Source organism: Musa acuminata, chromosome BXJ3-10 (genome assembly GCF_036884655.1).
Source record: "Musa acuminata AAA Group cultivar baxijiao chromosome BXJ3-10, Cavendish_Baxijiao_AAA, whole genome shotgun sequence".
Lineage (NCBI taxonomy): Eukaryota > Viridiplantae > Streptophyta > Magnoliopsida > Zingiberales > Musaceae > Musa > Musa acuminata.
The window spans coordinates 17,180,027-17,199,069 of record NC_088358.1 but is presented as its reverse complement, the minus strand read 5'-3'; the positions used below and the strand labels follow the sequence as shown (position 1 = coordinate 17,199,069).

Genomic DNA, 19,043 nt, shown 5'->3' with positions numbered 1-19,043 from the left:
GGAAGCTAAATTTTTTAGTTACTATGAAGCTACTACATAGGTAATATAGTTGCGCAACTTTATCTCATGATTGAAAGTTATCGATTCAATTACTTGACTTATAATGATTTATTATGATCACTCAGCCATTATGTTATCGATTAAAAGTCATAATAAGCATATTGATATAAAGTATTTCTGTTAAGATCATTCATTATGTTAGCAATGAACCGACGATTGTGGATCAAATGAGCAAAGGTTTGTTGTACGAGGATTATTAATTAGTTCATTTAGTTTTGATGTAATACATTATTATTTCTAAATTCTTATAAATAAAATATCATGAATAAAATGATTAAGAATCATTTATAAAGTAATTGACTAATAAAGTGCTCATTTTTTTAAAGAAAATATTATATAACCGCTATGATTTATGTATCATACATATTCTTTATATGAGAATATGAGTTGTGATGTGATTAGAATTTTTTTGTCATATATATTTACCATGAGAGAATGTTAGAATTCCAAAGGTTTGGAATCCCACATAGGTTATTTTCAAAGACTGTTCTTCCCCTTGTAAAAAACCTTTATTATCCGGGAAAAAAAAGGTGATTTCCGATCCAATTCAATTCGGGTTGAACAAAATATTTAGTTGGATTGGTTTAATGTTGGACCAAATCAGTTATAATTTTTTTGATTGGTAACCTAAAACATTGTAACCATGTAATGTAAATTTATTTTAAAAAAATCATCATTATATAATTTTTATTTTTTATAGTCATCATTTCACAAAAAATGGTCATAAATATTATATTTTATAAAAAATATGTAGATTTATATTTGAAACTAAGTGAGGAAAAAATTAAAATTTTTATCACCATTTGTTTAAAATAAATATATCAAAACCTTCATTGTTTTTAACCAAAACCAATTCGTCATAATAAAGTTGATAGTTATTATTAGTAGGGAATTAAATTAATTAAGGCTTGCCTATAATAATATTCTTCAATAGATTTGTAGTGTTTGGTTCATCGAACAAATAACATAAAACTATTCAAAAATATTATAATCGTGTGATGTCTCATATTATTTTTACTATCATTCTTAGATAATAAATTAAACATATACATTATAAAATTTTTGAATAAATAGACCTAAATTTAGGACTAAGCGAGAAGAAAATTATGACTTGTCATCCTTTATTTTGAGATATAATAAGACATTTCTATTTTTATTTAAAACAAGTGAAATTCTCAAATAAATCATTTCACAAAATCTAAAAATTTATAATAAATTTAATAATTAAGGCTGATGAGGACTTGAACTAATTAGAGTTCAGTTACAATATTTTAAAAGAAAGAAGATACAGTGTTTTGTTTTAATAATTAATGATATTGTAATTAAGTAATGTTTCCTTATTTTATAATAAATAAATACAAATATTTTAAGATTTGAAAAAAAAAAAAAACAAACAAACGTAGACCTTACTTTAATGCTAAGTGCAAAGAAATAAGGGTTTATCATCCTTAATTTTAAATATGTCAAAACATTTTTAATTTCCATCCAAAATCAATAAAAAACTCTCAAATAAAACATTCCGTGATATTTTAGAACGTACAATAAATAAGGTTGCCAACTAATGGGTAAAGAATACAAACAAACTAAAGTTGGATTACAATAATTTTATTTAACTTAGTTTAACACTTAAAGATAGTTTTTGGTTGATTGGATGAAATTTTGACAATGAATTTTTTAATTCTAAAATAAACTCTTTTGTTGTAATTTGAAAATAGGGGGATGCCAATCAACTCTTCTTTTTTATTTTTGTTTTCTGTGTGTATGGCCCTTATTTTGGTTTTGTTAGAAAGCGTTTTTGGTTTTTAATTTGATAATATTCCCCACCAATCACATTTGAGAGAACCTCTTCACAGGTTTTTGGTTTCTAATTTGTGAGCATCCTCAATTGAAGAAAGGAGTTTCTTATAACATAAGGATATGTCATGCAGTGCAACAACCTCTTGTAACTTTTCTAACTTAACCTGATTGTATCAAATACTACAATAATAAAACCTTTTAAGTCTCAACTATTTGAGTCCGCTCCGTTATGGACAACACAGAAAGTATAATGGTGGAGCACTTGCTGACACAAATTTGAAGAAACCAATGATGTTGTTAAGCAAAGCCCATCTGCAAAGAAGAAGCTTGCAACTCCTTTAAATTACTACCTGAGAAGCATCATCGGTCTACAGGATGTTGAAATCTTGTACAAAATCTTAACACTCCAAAATGAAGCATGGTAAAAGCTTACAATTACAGTGGAGATGTGAAAACTCTGATCAGACAGATGTGAGTGAATGGCATCTGATGTTGAAGAGTTTTTTGCATGCCTGCCATGTTGAAATGCATAGCCTCTCCACATAAACCATCAATGTTTGGCTAGAACTAACAGGAATATCTTGTGCCAGATGGTCTACCAAAATGTGACTATACTCACAAGTCAAAAGAGCCATAGACCGGTTCACTAATCAAGAAAAAATAACCTCTCTGCGATACTGGGCCCGGCATGTTCAGACAACGATGACTTCCCTCCTGCTCGATAATGATGTTAAGGCACCAAGCATAATGCAGGAGACAAGTGTTGGCCAATGGATCAACTGTAAGAACCACATGCTATAAGGACTTGCACCTCGTGTTGACCGCCTGATTCTCTACGCTGGGGTACAAAAGGCAAAGAGTAATTTCTGAAGTTGCATCATCCGATCAGTGGAACATTTTAGTCATAAGCTACCGGATCTGAATGCAAAACTGACTGAAATGCCTCATTTTGAATTTTCTGATGTACTGGCAACAGGTAAGTCTTCTTTTTTAGCTGACTCATCCTGAGAGCTGTAATTCTCCTTTAAGAATCCATTCTCATTCCCACAGGGATGCTTAGTGATTTCTGTATCCACACCACTGGCGACAGGTGCAATAAATGATACATAATCTCCTACATTTACACAAGTAAACAAAAAATGATGAAGCACAGGTAATACGTTATGGAGGCATCTTTCAAAATAATCTCCTATGTTTACACAAATAAAAAAATGATGGAAGCACAGATAATCTGTGATGGGACAAACACTTCAAAATTTTTGTCAACTCACAACTTGCTGCATGCTTTTTCAAAAGGATACAGTAAAAAATAGTAGTAAACGAATGTTGTCAACAGATATACTGATTTCCGTCAGCTGATTCGGCAAACACAATATAGTGGGGATAGATATTCAGTTGCAAGTTGAGGTGAAAGCCTCAGCTGATACAGTAATTTCCAAATAACAAAATATAATCTCATCAAAATGGTTTGACTTGAGGGATAAGGCATGCCGGGCTTCAATCAAGTGTAAATTTATTATTCACACAAAATGAAGATATGCAAGGCTTTTCAACCTCATCTCTGAACAACCAAAATGACAAAGAAAATAGATGAAGTTCAGAAAAATACAGGAAGAAATATTAAATTATACGAAACCATACTTATTTGGTGGACCAATTCAAGTAGAGGGATATTAAATTGGAAAAGGTGAAGAAGAAAACTGAGGATGAAGCAGCATGAAGATATAGATAGGGAAAACTATATTGTCATTTTTGAGAGTAGAAAACAGGTTATAATTAGTATCTTCTCTTATTCTCTTCCAAGGAGTAGAGAAAATCAGCACAAATAAATTATGCGAACATTGATAATTGCAATAGACTGAATTTTTTAAATATGCATAGTTTCATATACATTAGAAGTGGCTCTTACTTGCCAGATTACGTAGAGCATTCTCAGCAGCTTGTGACTGAGCCTCTTTCATTGTCCTTCCCATACCAATACCAATCTTCTCACTACTAAATAAAACCTGCATGATAAATGTTAGATTTCTATAAACATAAAGTATGGTGTCTGTGCTTGATGAACATAGACCAGTAAAAATTAATTAAGAAAAAAGGCATTCATTATCAGCTTTAAGACCAAAAGAAGCAGAAGGGCATTCTCGTATGGCTTCAAGCTACACAAAATTACAGCCAACTAAAAGCCAGGTGAATACTTAAAATAAAACATTTATAATGCTCTAATTAGTCTACTTAACAGAAGCTAAAGAGAAAGAAGCAGACTTTTAAAGGAAAAAATAATGTTATTAGTATCTCACTATCCTTGGGAAAGTGAGAGGACAAATAGAAGTAGAGAAGTTTGATATTTAGCAAACACGATTTGAATAGAAATGGCAAAGTCAAATAATCCAGGTCAACCAGCTTCCAAATTGGATAAATATTAAACTCACTTCAACAGAACACTGCAAGTCCTTACTGCTTCCATTAATAAACCTGAAGTCCACCTGTCCAGTGCACAAAAAAGAAAAAAAATTGGAAAATATACCAAAATTTTCTGAAGCTCAGAAAGCACAAATAGGTACCTTAGAGTCACATCTCCTGCCTATTTCTTGTAAGACAGAAATGAACATGGATGGGGCAAGTAAATTTGATTGTCCTGATTCATTACACAGATTTCTGTTGCTTGCAAATGGTTGATCTACCAGCATCTCATCATCTTCGTCAGAAGCAAATCAGGTGAGGGAAAACATAAGAATGCACCACATTTCAGAAGGCACTATAAATTAAATTGAGCAATAATTAAGATAGTTTTATAGTTTTGATGGTAATTATATTCTATTGGGAGCCATCTTTAAGCATGCCAAAGCTTATGTAAAATTACTTATACCAATGAATTCCTACTGTATTCCTTAATTGATGAGAAGCTTTTTAGTGGCAAATGAGATAAGGATCAACAAAAGCGGGTAAAAAGGAACAGAACATATCACTATCATGGCGGTCAAAGCATGAAGAAGGTTAGAATTGGGTCATAATTTCTACCACATGCCTTAAGCCAGCCAACTCAATCAGGAAACAAAAGAAAAATCAGATAAATGAAAAACTCTCAAAGCAAACAAAAAGAATTCACTTGCATCTTAAAAGTTGCCTGCCTTTGACAAACCTCAGTTCTGTTAATGAAGAACCCAGTTTAACTCACCAAGTTGCAACTACCTAGATCACATAGGCATTCCCAATGATCTAATATATAATGAAACCAAACTTGTGATATATATTGCAGGAACAAGTTTTGCTTCAAAAAGGTAATGCACAAATGAGTAACATCCAAATGAACAGAAAGGATAGGTTATAGTTCTCAGGCAACTTTAAATATTGAGTTGAAGCTAGGAGAGAGACCAGAATCGGTTATGTCAAGGAATATTTCGTATAAGGATAGACAACATTATATGAGAACAACAAAAATATCATAGAGGTTGTCCCAATCAAAGAATTTTTTTGGAAATGATGACCTTGTTCTTCTTTTCATGAGAGGTTAACAAAAGATACGGTGAAATTTTGATAGGAAATAATTACAAGACAAACCAACAAATGAAATCTACATCTACATTTTAGAGAAATTACCTGGGGAGGAATGGTTTGACAGTGTTTGAGGTTTTGTTTGTCGTTCATCGCTGATATTTACCTAGAGATAAGAAAATTTTGACCTTGAATTTTCTGCATAATAGCAATGAAATAACAAGCAAACACATCATACCCACGAGCACCTACTACAGATTGGAACTTCTATCTTCCAACTTAAAACATGTTATATGCCCTTTAGATCAAACTAACTTTTAAAAGTCTGTCATGGGTTGCAGACCTAGTCTATTATTTGTTGTAAGGCCTGAACCATCAGAAACAGGATGTTCTTTGTCAACCAAAATGCTAAAAATATAGATAATTTAGGAGCAACTACAATCATATAGAAAGGACCACAACTTATTGTCATAAAAGGTCATTTTTGATTTACAATAGCTACATGAGAGAAGAAAACTACTGTGGCATGCATGGCTTGCAAATCAATTATAGCCATGAATTTTATAGAACACATAACTGAATAATTTTTTTAAAAAGCAAGAAAAAAGGAGATCTCATGCAATATATATCATCAAGGAACAAAAAGGAGCATTAGATTAGAAAACTTTATCAAGAAGGTTACCACATCATATACATACTGTAGCATGCAAATCTACTTGCATGCAAAGAGACATGTAAGCGTATGAGTGAATGAAAAGGCAAACACATGTAAATACACGAAACAGGCTCAACTATGCATGTAGAAACAAATTCTAAGCTAAAATCACATTGCAGCCCAGGACTGCATGAATAACTAAGAACGTATTGCACTTATATTGTTTGACCAATATTGCACTTATATGCACAAAAGTGAAGCTTGAGCATTATGAAATTGCATATCACAGAAGTGGCAAAATAATAACTGAAAAGCATGATTTGGTCTTAATCACTCAAACACCAAATGTGTCAACTACTTTTCAACTTTAGATTTAGTAACGTACAATTGGAGCAAAGAACTTCAAAGACAAAGAAAGATACCGGTCGATTCATTCGATGTTCTGCTTCAGAACCAGTCATTCCCTCTACTACAGGACCTTCTCTATTGTTGTTTTGTGCACTGTTAACATCCTGAAAAAAGACACTTTCTGAGTATTGGAAATACAAACTAAAGCTTACAAGATATATAGAAAGAATATACCTCCGAGATTAAATAGTTGCTAACATCAGGAGCACTAGGTAAATCAACTATTTCATTTTCATAATTCACTTCATATATTTTCTGCAGTAGATTCTCATCGAATTCTCTGTCAAAAACAGGAAAATTGATGGCAGAAACTTAATATTAATAATATCAAGTAAATTATATGTCCAACATCTCATGCTAAATACATGGAAGAACAACAGAAAATTGATCATCTTTAATTACTTGAAAAAACCACCACGGACATTGCACGCAACATTTCTTGCGACACATAGTACAGGAACAGCGTTGGCCATCTACAGAGAGTATTTTAAGGTTAAGGTTAATATGGACCTTCACTGCAAGTAGCATTGTGTTTAACAAATGACCTAGATATAAGCAAGAACCTCTGCTTGAGGAGCATAATATGGAGTAAATGGAGGGACAACATGAACTCGAGGCTGATCCTTGTCATCCCAAACCTGCAACCTGTCATCAATTACCATAGCCATTCTTGGATGGCAAACACTATCCTGGAAAACATGCTGCAACGATTTCTTCAAGCCTAGCAAGTACAAAGACAATGAAGGATATGAAACAACAATATTAAGAATAAGAAATTCATATTGCATGTAAACTGCTAATTGCTACAAGTGTTAAATGTTTGTGGTGGCCGGTGGGTGCCAAATTTCATACTCAAGGGTAAATCACATGCTGTCGTCTCATGAATTTTGTAAAAAAAAATTTAATTAGATCCCTAAACTTTAAAATTTCCCAATTGGCTCCCTATGTTTTCGTTAATGCTTCAATCAAGTCTTACTATTAGCTTCAATACATAAGCCTTGACGGAATAGCTGACAAGGTTGCAAAACAGGACTTGGCTTGTCACCGTAAAAAGCTTTCCAATCACCCATATCAGTTGGCAAGTCAAGTCAAATTGATTTGCTCTAAATTTAATTTTTCTAATCATATTGGGAACCAGACAACAGTTTTCACTAACATTTATGTCAAATAGATAATTCAAGTTGTATTGTGCAATCAAGTCAACTTTCCATCAAGGTAGGACTTGATTGAAACATTCATTAAAGTTCATGGAATCAATTGAAGATATAAGTTTGGGGATCCAATTAAATTTGCTCCAAAGTTCAATAATTGGTGTAATTTACAAAATATAATACAAAATAGTAACCAGTGATTTAAAAAGCACTAGGCGCCAAGATCTCAAAATGCCCGAGGCGTTAGGTGCTTGCCCAAGCGAAGCGAGGCACTCTGAAATATTAAAATATAAAAAATATATAATATAATTAATAAATATGATTATTTAAATAAAAATATGATATTAAATTAAAAATCAATTGTTAACAATATATTACTCACTGTTAGCAGTATATAAAAGGGGAGAAAAGAACTATTAACAATAACAGATGGGGATAAAAGGGTCGCCAACAGTGAAAAGTAACAGCAGCTGCGGTGAAAAGGCAGTAGAGAGAAGCTGGTAGCAATAGCGGTGGAAGATTAGTTGGTGGCGGAGGAACAACAACAATGGTGGAAGCTCCAAAGGGTGTCCGTTGGTGGCGGAGGAACCTGCGGTCTTCTCCCTCGACAATGGAAGGAACTGCACACAAAGTGATGACAGAAGGAAGCTACGGGCTCTTGCTAGACCGTTGGACCCATCCGTCGGTGCTAGAGGAAGGCTCGGTCCGCTGCGTCTACGGTGGAGGCAGCAGCAAAAACCGTTGGCTGTGGAGGTAGAAGCAGCACTAGGGTTGGCTCAGGGTCGTGCGGGCATGAAGGGTGGCTTTTGAGGGTAAGAAACTGGTTAGTTGGTTCAATCAACTAACCACTGTTGAACTGAACCAGACTTAAAAAGTCTGGTTCGGTTCCCTTATTTGAATCGAGCGCTCGCCCGAGGCACCCAACGCCTAGGTTCGGGTGAGCGCCCAAACGACGCCTCATTGAAGCACGTTGCATGGTCCACCCACGAGGCGCTCGGGCCTCGCCTCGCCTGAGCACCTAGGCGAGCACCTATTTAAATCACTAATAGTAACAAAACACATTCTTTATTATGACCAAATAAAAATGACTGTCAAACTGTACAAAAGCATGTCTAAGAGATGAAGTTGATCAACTACATGACAAATTCAATCTATCATAAGGACAATACTGTCCAAGTGAAGAATCACAAGCCCGAGACACAATAATTACAGTTGATATTAGTACATTATTTGATTATAAATTTAGGATCTACGATACAACATCCATATTTAAAAAATCAGATGCCCAATTCTTAACACAAGCAAAACTACACCATGAAATTTAGAACATGCATGATGAGTACTTGTCAAAGAATCTCCAACACTGATGAAAACACTGCAAACATCCATTAGAAAAAGCACACACAGCAAGCTGTTACGTACAAGATCGAACAAATATAATAGTGGCATCCAAGAATTACGAATATGACTCAGTATATTATCTTTTAACATAAGAACTAAATACCAAACAGAATTTAATCCACATGGAAATTCTTGCCTGATTTTACGCATACTACACGATCCACAAGTTGCTTTGAGCTGATCAAATGGGCATCCGGGTCAAGAAGCCTCCACATTTCCAAAGCATAATCTCTTTCAGCCATTGTACAAACATAAACTTCAAACCTTCTGCGTCCTTTGGCAGTTAAGTAGCTCCTTAGGTCCTCCCATGCAGGCCTTAGCCTTACAATAACACTAGTATCACGGTTCTGTAGAAGAAAGCATTTAACCAGTTCTTAATAGTGAAATGAATATATAATTTCCTACAAAAGCATAAAGAGATCAGGGTAACATTCAGAAGTATTAACAACTTCCTCCAGTAAGGTGAAACAAATAGAATCAGGGACAAGAAGAATTACATCCTATGTCCAGCCATCATCAAAGGCTTTGAACTTATTGTGACTCGAGATTCATACTTCACCAAGGTTTTAAATATGAGTCCAGTACCACTTAAAAAAATCTAATGGACTGTGTACCAATGTACTGGCAGTATTTAAAACATTGTACCTCTCTAATTAAGCAAGAATGTCAAGTATACAGTCTTAACGAGGTAGGTATTTTTTATGGCACAAAAATGCAAAATTTCTTCAATGGACCCTATCACAAAAATGCATCAGCACAATGATCAAAGCATGCCTGTGAGACCATTGATGATTTAATTCTATGATTCAAAGTAACGCAGATCAGAACCAGGGAAATTTCAGGATACAACACAAAATAATATTTGCTTTTCCAGAATTTAAGAAACATAGAGGAGGAGGAAGCACAAATATCACTGCCGAATATTTCATCTGGCCAAGCTAGTGGGAAAATCAAGATTCTTTAACTAAATAGTAAAATTACAGATTCATGTTCTAACAGCATTAACCCATATGAGAGATTCAGTAAATGCACAGACGTAAACCTCGGGATTTATGCGAGTCAAGACGATGTTCCTTTCTAGCAACCGTATGATAGGCCGAACGATTTTCTCCTGAATACCAGGTACAGGCGGAACTTCCTCGTTCTGAGCACTAATCGACCTCCCACCTTCAGAAACAGTATCCATCTCTATGTACTGCTTCAAGAGATCTTTATCCTCGATATAGCGCTTCAATTCAGCAGACATTCCAGAAACCCTAATCGGATCATTCTCCCCATCAATCCTTCGTGAAAGGGCCTCGATTCGGTCTTCAAATGACTTCATGGTGTTGGCAACGATGAGCGTCTCATCAAGATCAAATACAATTGCAAGGCAGCGGAGGTTGAGCATGCCCAAACAAGAAGTATAGCGCCCAGTCTGAACCGAACAGCACCAGAAGCACGAGACCTTCTCCACCTTGCTCGGCATTGCCACCAGATGCAGCTCTTCGTTCCCGATGACCACCACCGCACTCTGCAAAAGAAAACCAAAGGGGCACAGTGGGATTCTTGCGGGCAAAATCTAAAGTATGGTCGAAAAAGGTAAAAGGAAAGGGAAGAAGAAGGAACCTTGCGTTCTTGGAAGCAGGAAAGGTAGAGGCGGTGGAGAAGGGAAAGTTCGGAGAGGGACTTGGCTTGGACTTTGCAGCGGACGGCGAAAGGGGAGATGGTTTGGAGGACGGAGAGGGGAGGGCACCGCTCGCTGGGAGGGGCGAGGTGATCGATGCGTATCTCGCTGCTGTTGGGGAAGGGCAAGCCTTGGCCCTTGCTGCTGCTGTTATTATTGGTGATCGGAAACGCCTCGGCTTCTCCGAGAAACATATCTCCGTGATACACCTTGCAGCTGATCCCCACCCGACGTCCCATCGCGTCGAGATCGATGAAGGGCGAGGGTTTCCCCCACCAGATGTATGAAGAAATGACTGAGAGAAGTAAACAGGGGAAAAAAGGAGAGCACGCCCTTCCCTGCCTTGCAGACGCTGCAAGTTCGTGTGGTTATTTGGCTGGAGAACAACGACGTCCGTAGTCGTCCGGCGACTGATGGAGATATTGTCCTCCTTTTATAGAGAAAAATTCTGCAAATATTATTATTTTATCTGCAGCAATCTATTGAGAAAGCATATGACGAATATCAGATTGATGTAACTCGGCGAATGGGTGGAATTAAGGAGAGTCGGTTCGCAGTGGTAATGAGACAGATAGGGTTCGATGCAGACGATTGCAAGTAATTCTTTCTAAGACCCTAAACGAAAGTACCCACTGGCGTTGCTAGTCGGGGCAACGGTGGACCCATCCTGGGCCCAGCAGTGTTCCACCAATCATACGGCAGGTAGTCCAGCGGGTAGAAAAATAAAGTTGTGCCGCGACGGGAGCGAGTTTCACGCTTCCTGAATGGTGCCAGTTGGGTGCATTAGAGAGAGATGAGAAGCACTTAAATGATTGGTTTGGGATTTAAAAGATGAGGTTGGATTATACTCATAATGTCACTATACACCATAGTATTGCCCAAAAAGAATAAGCCCCAACTTGCTAACAGTAAACAAAGTAGACATGTAGATGATATTTCAAACAAGATAATTAAACTAATACTGTGATAAAAGATGAAGGAAGACCCGAGAGAGATGTGCAAAAAACAATACAAGAAGATTCAGTTGCATTTGATTAATAATATTATCATCAATTTTACCCTTTGTTAGTGTAGCTTATAGCTCTCAAATAATTAGGACATTATGCATTAATGACAGAAAAGTTCGAATGCTGCTTATCCAGTCCTTTCCCAAACATTTCCCGAGTGACATTGAGGAAGGTGACCATAATATTCAAAAAGCAAGTTGGGAACTATATCGAGATAAATAGTTCAGTAAAAGATCATTGCAGGCAAAGAAGCATGAGAACTATATTGCTTGGTATTTAGTTCAGCTGCCGGGAAGATGCAGACAGCAAGCAATTGCTAGAATTCACATGAATGTCTGAAGCAGGGAAGAATTTACAATCAGATGATTTAGTGCTTTGCTTGGGGTCCAGAAATAATCATGCATCATCAGCATCACTGCCACCCATATGTGCATCATGAGTTACCCAGTATCGACTTCCATCAGGCCCTGTCAATTTAAACCTGCTCCAGGGTAAGAGCTGAAATTAGTCAGTTGCATATTTCAGCGAGAACATAACCCTCCAGCTTAACCGTGGAAGCAACTTGATATTGTCATTCTTCTGTGGTATTATTTACCGTTCCATCTTTTCATTTACTAAGTTGAGAAAATTAAAAGAATATAAATCATCTTAACATCACCTCTCCAGAACAATTTTCCCTTCTTTGTACTTCTGGGCCTTTTCATGAGCAGCATCCTGAAATGATCAAGTATTGGATCAACAGTAGCAGTCATAAATACAGAAAGATTAAGCCAAAAGGGAAATTGAAATTAGCCTTACGTATTTCCATCCAACTATAGACCCACAACCAACACAGAAAATATCAGAAACAGTGTGCATCCCTGTAATCATCAACCGCTCCTCTTTAGTTCCAACTGTCACGTTCACCCTGTCAAGAAATGAAAGAATAAATGGCCTTTGATTAGTTGATAATTGGACACATGGTATATGACCGTCCCACCGAATACCACAAATCTATCATATTATAACATGAAATAGCTAGAAATGTTACTCAATGTTCTTACAGCAAGCTAAAGATAACATGCGCCTTTGGCGTTTCTGTGACATAATAGAACTTAGACGAGCTGGAACAACTGGTTCAGCATACAAGGTGCATGAAATGGTTCAATCTTTGAAGAATATACATGCACAAAGGCAAAAATGTGCATCAAACGCACCAACATTTTGGGTTATCTTTAATCTCATATGACTATTGATCACTGTGTTCTCAAAGCAGATCTCATTCATATGCACCTGGCTTTATGATGCAACCCATGAAATTTAGTGAGAATAAGGTATCACCATATTGGTGAAAGTAAAATTGAGTTAGTAGCATTCAATGATCAGATGAATGCAGCACAGGCTCTCTTCTTTTATATTAATTTGACCTTGACAGTGTGGTCGCCGAATGCTTAAATTACAGTCATCAATAGACTTAAAGCAAAAGGAGCATATTATGTAACAAGGAGATCGAAATGGATTTAATAAAGATCCTATTCTTTTTGTACTGCACCTAGTTACTTCCGGTACCCCTACAAAATTCAAAATTTTTGTGCACTTAATGAAGTTCAGAACTATGATAATGAAAAGAAAAATATAACATACTACTAATAGCGATGGTTCTGAATATTCAATATTTAAAACCAAACAGCACCATTGACAGGTAAGAATGATCAGTCTATCAACCTCTATAATTCATGCACCAACATTTTCATTCAATTGGCAACCAATATTATCTCGACTTTTTTGTTAATTTGCTTATTCTTGTAAACATTAAGAAAATCATTCCCTCGAGACACATCTTGGGAACCAATGAACATACTAGAATAAGGAACTCACATATATTAGCAAGATCCCCTTAATGGTTTTGGCTTGACCTTGAAGAAAATAAACCTCCTGAAGCTTAATACACAGATTGAACAATGAATACCAAGACACTCTTAACTTAATCCCTCAAAGAAACTACACTTAGGCACTTAGCATGTACCAGTAGTCATAGTAAAGTGTTCATGTCCCTGCTGAATCATTATTGGCCTAACTCCTCTCCTTAAAGTAATTAGTTCTGCCAGATTACTGCATATGTTAACTAGAAGAACCCTAGATAAGTCTGAAGAGTGTGTGTATATAAACCCAAACTATCCAGCAGGGAATATAGAATGCAGAAGATCAATATCACACCAGCTCCAAAATCAACAAAGATATTATCAATAGATTTGAGATGACCAAGTTCAATAGTGCCAGCTCTTTGACCTGATCTCTAACCTGCTGTAGTTGAAAAAATGATGGGTCCCGTCATCAGTTCATATTTCTCGAAAATGACAACCATTTTAGCTATGTCTATAGACAAAATCAAGCAACATCTCCAGTATATTTAATAAGTTTGACCTATTGCTATATAAATTGAGTATATAAACATACAAATAGGAACATGAAGTGGCAAATTACTCCCCATCCACTTTACAAAAATCAGAGAGTTGCTCATACACATCAAGCGTATCAGCAAGTCATGCCAGGCTCCTAGAGCCAAGTATACAGGACAACAAAGTTAAGTGATTACTGTTTCCTTGAGTCCTTTCATCAGTTTCTATATTCTATTCCCATATATTTCCACAATATATATATATATATATATATATATATATATATATATACATATATATATACATACATATATATATACATACATATATATATACACACATATATATATAATACCACTTTGACCATACTCAAACTTTGGATTTTAGAGGTGCAACATTTTCTTCTGAGAGGAGAAACATCTTACTATAATATGCATGGCACTATCTTATAATTACATTAACTAATCTCTAATATGGCCCACTACTTAGCAAGTTTGTTTAACCAATTAAGCAAAACATAATTATGTCAAATTTCACAATTCACATACAGCTCACTGTTCACATGATTTGGCCTCCTCCATTAAATGACTCTCTTGGAAGCTGGTCAGAAGATCCATATCTAGTCTAAACGACTAGAAAGTGTGCCAGACTTTTAAAATACCTCAAGGAACAATTATGAAATACAATTGCATCATCAGATATCCATGCATACAGCTAGATATACTCAAACCCAAAAAATAACAGGCCATCGTGTCCGCACTCTAACATGGTAAACCGTAGTATTTAGAAGTAGATAAAGGATCGAGAAAAATTATCATCATTAAAATAAATATCCCAAAATTATCATTTCAAACAAACACTACATGGCAGGACACTATTTAGAGCATGAACATTCAACTTGTGTTTCAATTTGAGCTTCATACATTTAAATAAGAGTGACAATGACAATGAAAATTTTAGCATGTCCATCTAACATAAGTCAAAGTAAATTGCAATCACATTTTATGGTCTTACCCATAATATACAAACACAACCTTGTTATCTTTCACAATATCTTTTGTCATATCAAAGGTCTCTCAGTGCACCTCACTCATACGAGCTACTTATCTACAGATCCGAAGTTCTCTAATCTTGAAATTATAATTGTTCATCAAGGGCTAAGTTCAACAAGATTTTCCAATCTTCAAAAGCACAATCATGTTTGAATAAGAAGAGAGTTTCCCTTGCTTTAAAAAACCTTCTCTTTGGCTAGTTCCAACAGTTCATTAGATGAATCCATATGACCAAGTTAACAAAAGATATGTTGTGAAAAGTTTTAAAAAATCCTCATGAAGATCATATTTACTAAGACCTACTAATTTAATCCCAAGCAATCAATCGATTTGAAATATATACAACTTCAATATATGCCCTTCACCAAATAGCATAATGCTACTTCAAGATTATGAAATAATTTTTCCAAGAAGTCCAAGGTCAGCTATCCTAAGTAGCCTTAAGAAGAATGGGATGATCATTGAATAAAGTATTCGTAACAGTCCACAACAACCATAAAAATAAATCCTGTGAAATTGAACTTGTCACTTATTGATCATATGTCACAAGTCCCACTATGTACAAAAGTATTAATCATAAGAAGTATATTTGATAAGATGTCTGAGACATGAAGCCACCTGTTAAAAATAACTGACAACCCAGCTATACTTCCTCTTTTTTTTTTTTTCAATCCAACCATCTCTTTTCAAAAGAAAAAGAAAGTATTCACTATTCAATAAAAAGTATTTACAAAAAAGGGTACTTGTTACTATACAAAAGACATGTGATGTGATATGTAGTTTGGTCCATAACATTGTTGACTAAATCCTATTGCACAAACCATAAAGAAGAAAGCAAATGAAAAAGAAACAGAACGAATGGATCAAACCAAAAAATATCAGAAGTATTTGAATTTCACCAGAGCACAAATATGATTTAATAATACAAATCGGAAACTTGAGCAATGCCAAAAATAGCCAACGCCACTTACGCCTTATTGAAGAGATAAGCCCTCCCGTGCTTGCAATGGAAGGCCTGTATGTAAAAATAGAGAAAAATAGTCATAAAAAAGGCAAATAACTTGTTGTGTGTTAGATAGTATCACTCTATCAAAGAAAGCTATGAACTCGGAGGAAAGGTCAAGAAATAAATTTGTAGAAACTCATGTATTCTTTCCTTTTTCATTTAACAATTTCAAGGTAAATATCTCAGGTTTACTTGAATCTAATAGCAGCAGAGAAGCAATTGATGACCTACAGGATGATATCAAGAGATAAAAACACAATTTTGGAGAAAATGACAACTTGAATACAATACTCAACCAATCTTCTGGAAATATGTAGTCAACTGAATCCAGTTCAACATAGAAATAGAAAAACAAGAGCAACAAAATAGTTTTTGAAGTAAACTGTTCTGTAAATACCTTTGATTCATCGTACCAATACAATTCCGCCCAAAGATCCACCACAACCATTCCGATATTTCCTCCCCCCCTCTTGTCCAACTCTCCCTCATGCACTCTCTAAACAATGATGGTTCTTTCTACACCTTGCTCAATGCCTCTGCCACGTTTAGCCACCACAGGCCACTCATTCACTGCTAATCTGTAGGTTAGTGTTCAGATGGCTGTGTGCAACTCACTTATTAAAGCAATGCTAAAAATCTTATAACCTCTGTCTGTAACAGAAGAAGATCGATGCATGCTACCAAAGAAGGAATGCTTAAATGGCCTTAGCTGATGAGGAATCACAAGGATATAAAGATCCATCTGCTAAAGATAACACTAAAATGTTGAAAATATAAAATACATTTAAAGAAGTAAATCCTACAATGAACTTGATCTTTAGTCAACCTATAAGCAAACTATTGATCACTTGGTAATCAGTCAAACTATCAAACAAATATAAAAGCCATCTTACTCAAGACTGTACACCCTTATCTGTATAAGTATGCAATCAAGATAACATACAGATTTAGAACTTGGCTGTGGTAGATGGTTGGGTAGTAAATAGTGATGCTGGTTCAACTGGATGATGCTTAGCAATTACCAGTGAGCCACTGATGCTCTTTCTTTCTTGACACGATTAGTTAATTTATGGAACATATGCAATGATCTGGTAATTAAACAAGAAATTTCAATCAACTTCCGCAGACTGAAAACACATGGATGGGGGAGGAATTCCCACTCTTCCAAGATGGCCAACTTTCTCATTGCACTCATCCGTTTTACAAGGTCATATGTCGATTGAAAACCCTAACAAGTAATCTAATATTATGGTCATTCGTTAATTGTATCTTATTCTAGTTACAACTCATTAGTCTCATTGAATCGACATACCAACAAAGTCATAAGTTACAGCTATTTACGGTCCTCATGTTTGGATGATTCTCCATTGAGCAAAGAAAGAAAGAAAAATAAAAGTGTGGTTGATTCTCCATTGAGCGATGTTCGATCAGTAAGAATTGGAAGTCTCATGCTCAAAAGACCAAATAAGCCATGGAAATAATTTCTCTCTCAGACAATGTAGGTAATTTACTTTTGGACGTCCTAAGTTGAGTCCTTTTCGATCCTATCCTTCTCATTCTCCTCAACTATGAAAACTTATTGAAGAACTGTGAACCATTAACAGGAAGTACGATGGAAGATTTTTGTGGCCCGTTATAGAAAACTTGATACCAAGATCAAAAGCAGGTAGTTTTCGAACAAGCAGAGAACGAACAGGAACGAAGTTCCCTCAGAAATCGCAATGAACCAAGAAAAAACGCCTTGGTCGTGGCGTGGGATGGAAGATTTTGACGAACCTTGGAGACGATGTCATCGGAGACGGCGAGATGAGCCTGGCAGTGCTTACAGCTGTAGATCTTGCCCTCCAGACTAATCAGAAACAGCCGCCCCATCTCTTATCTCTACCTCTTGACCTCCTCGGTGTCAAGCCACCGCTCCTCCGCCTCCAACTTCTCGGCTCCAATAATGTCGATCAAAAGGGAGAACGCCCTTCCCACGCTCGTCCCTGCCCGCGACGAAAGATCGATGCGCCGATCGCTGCAATAATCGGGAGAGGGATGGAAGATTAAACCAAGGGGAAAGAGGGCGGAAGAAGGGGGAAGTTAGGAGAAGGCGGCGACGAAGAGGTAGGATATACGCGTCGACCGAGCACCTGGGTGAGAGCACAGCGGAGGCAATCGAAAGCGTGTAAAGGATGGAAAACACGGTACAGAAGACACCGACGTTGAAGTCGTGACAGCTGTCGGTGCTGGTTGGTTACGATGACCGAAGAGAACAAGAGGTCGAAAGGTAGAGAGGCGTTTCGGTGTTTCGTGTTTGGCACCGAGAGAACGCCAGAATCTCGTTCATAATATGTATGCCACAAAGCTTCATATATATATAATGACAAATTTACCCCTGCCGACGGTGCTTGTTAGTGAACCAGGGTGGAGGACATGTCCAACCCGACCCAAATCAAACCCAATCCTAACCCGAGCATCCAGCTCGCTCTCAAATGTGATCCAAACCAAGCTTGATTCTTCTTGAACCCGACGAATTGATTTCATCTCTTTCATATGAAATTTTTCCTATATTTTTATGATGCAGCATAATGATATAATCCTTGGTCATTAATATGAAATATATCTCGACAATAATTATAATGTTCGAATCTCAAGCACATTAAATTATAACTAATATTTTAATAAAAATATAAATAATATAAACATAAATAATATGTATATATTATTTTCATAAATAATATGTTTATTTTCATATGTATAAATAATATGTATATCAGTTAGTGATATGATTTGTGATGTTTATATTTCATAAATATGATAAATAATATATTCATATTTTTTACTTTTAAAATTGTAATATATGTCTTCCAAAAATATTATCCTCGATATTTTATGAAATATTGGTTGAGCATGTCTAACAATCAATATTTAATTTAAATATATTTTATAATAAAAAAGTATGATCCTTTGATTAAGTTGTGATAATAA

The 19,043-nt window shown here is 35.8% G+C and overlaps 2 protein-coding genes across 5 annotated transcripts; both read right to left on the bottom strand.

Annotated features, from left to right (window-relative positions):
- Positions 1-2,170: 2,170 nt before the first annotated feature.
- LOC135650817 (RNA polymerase II C-terminal domain phosphatase-like 2) lies at positions 2,171-11,158 on the bottom strand. Its single transcript, XM_065170421.1, has 12 exons — positions 10,573-11,158; positions 10,007-10,477; positions 9,101-9,311; positions 6,976-7,133; positions 6,815-6,885; positions 6,587-6,692; positions 6,427-6,516; positions 5,455-5,515; positions 4,419-4,552; positions 4,287-4,340; positions 3,767-3,863; positions 2,171-2,971 (listed from the first exon to the last, which is right to left on the bottom strand). The coding sequence occupies exons 1-12, from the start codon at positions 10,867-10,869 to the stop codon at positions 2,802-2,804; spliced, it is 1,920 nt and encodes a 639-aa protein (XP_065026493.1). The 5' UTR covers positions 10,870-11,158; the 3' UTR covers positions 2,171-2,801.
- Positions 11,159-11,874: 716 nt separating this feature from the next.
- Positions 11,875-18,178, bottom strand: LOC135650818 (protein yippee-like). 4 transcript variants are annotated; one of them, XM_065170425.1, is made up of 6 exons: positions 17,850-18,178; positions 16,471-16,646; positions 16,039-16,082; positions 12,436-12,544; positions 12,296-12,351; positions 11,875-12,118 (listed from the first exon to the last, which is right to left on the bottom strand). In XM_065170425.1, the coding sequence occupies exons 2-6, from the start codon at positions 16,519-16,521 to the stop codon at positions 12,034-12,036; spliced, it is 345 nt and encodes a 114-aa protein (XP_065026497.1). In that variant the 5' UTR covers positions 16,522-16,646; positions 17,850-18,178; the 3' UTR covers positions 11,875-12,033. The 4 variants fall into 4 exon arrangements, with proteins under 4 accessions (XP_065026497.1, XP_065026495.1, XP_065026496.1 ...); XM_065170423.1 differs by having other exon boundaries at positions 16,471-16,651; positions 17,850-18,177; XM_065170424.1 differs by having other exon boundaries at positions 16,471-16,643; positions 17,850-18,177.
- Positions 18,179-19,043: the final 865 nt, after the last annotated feature.

Excerpts from the sequence above, each read along its gene's own strand:
- LOC135650817 (XM_065170421.1), bottom strand. The coding sequence starts at position 10,869 with ATGGGACGTCGGGTGGGGATCAGCTGCAAGGTGTATCACGGAGATATG. Across the intron at positions 5,516-6,426 it reads AACATCGAATGAATCGACCG|GTAAATATCAGCGATGAACG; the intron begins GTATCTTTCTTT and ends TCTTATCTCTAG. Across the intron at positions 4,341-4,418 it reads GCAGGAGATGTGACTCTAAG|GTGGACTTCAGGTTTATTAA; the intron begins GTACCTATTTGT and ends TGCACTGGACAG.
- LOC135650818 (XM_065170422.1), bottom strand. The coding sequence starts at position 17,945 with ATGGGGCGGCTGTTTCTGATTAGTCTGGAGGGCAAGATCTACAGCTGT. Across the intron at positions 16,083-17,849 it reads CCGATGACATCGTCTCCAAG|GCCTTCCATTGCAAGCACGG; the intron begins GTTCGTCAAAAT and ends TTTTACATACAG. Across the intron at positions 12,119-12,295 it reads GGGAAAATTGTTCTGGAGAG|GTTTAAATTGACAGGGCCTG; the intron begins GTGATGTTAAGA and ends ACCCTGGAGCAG.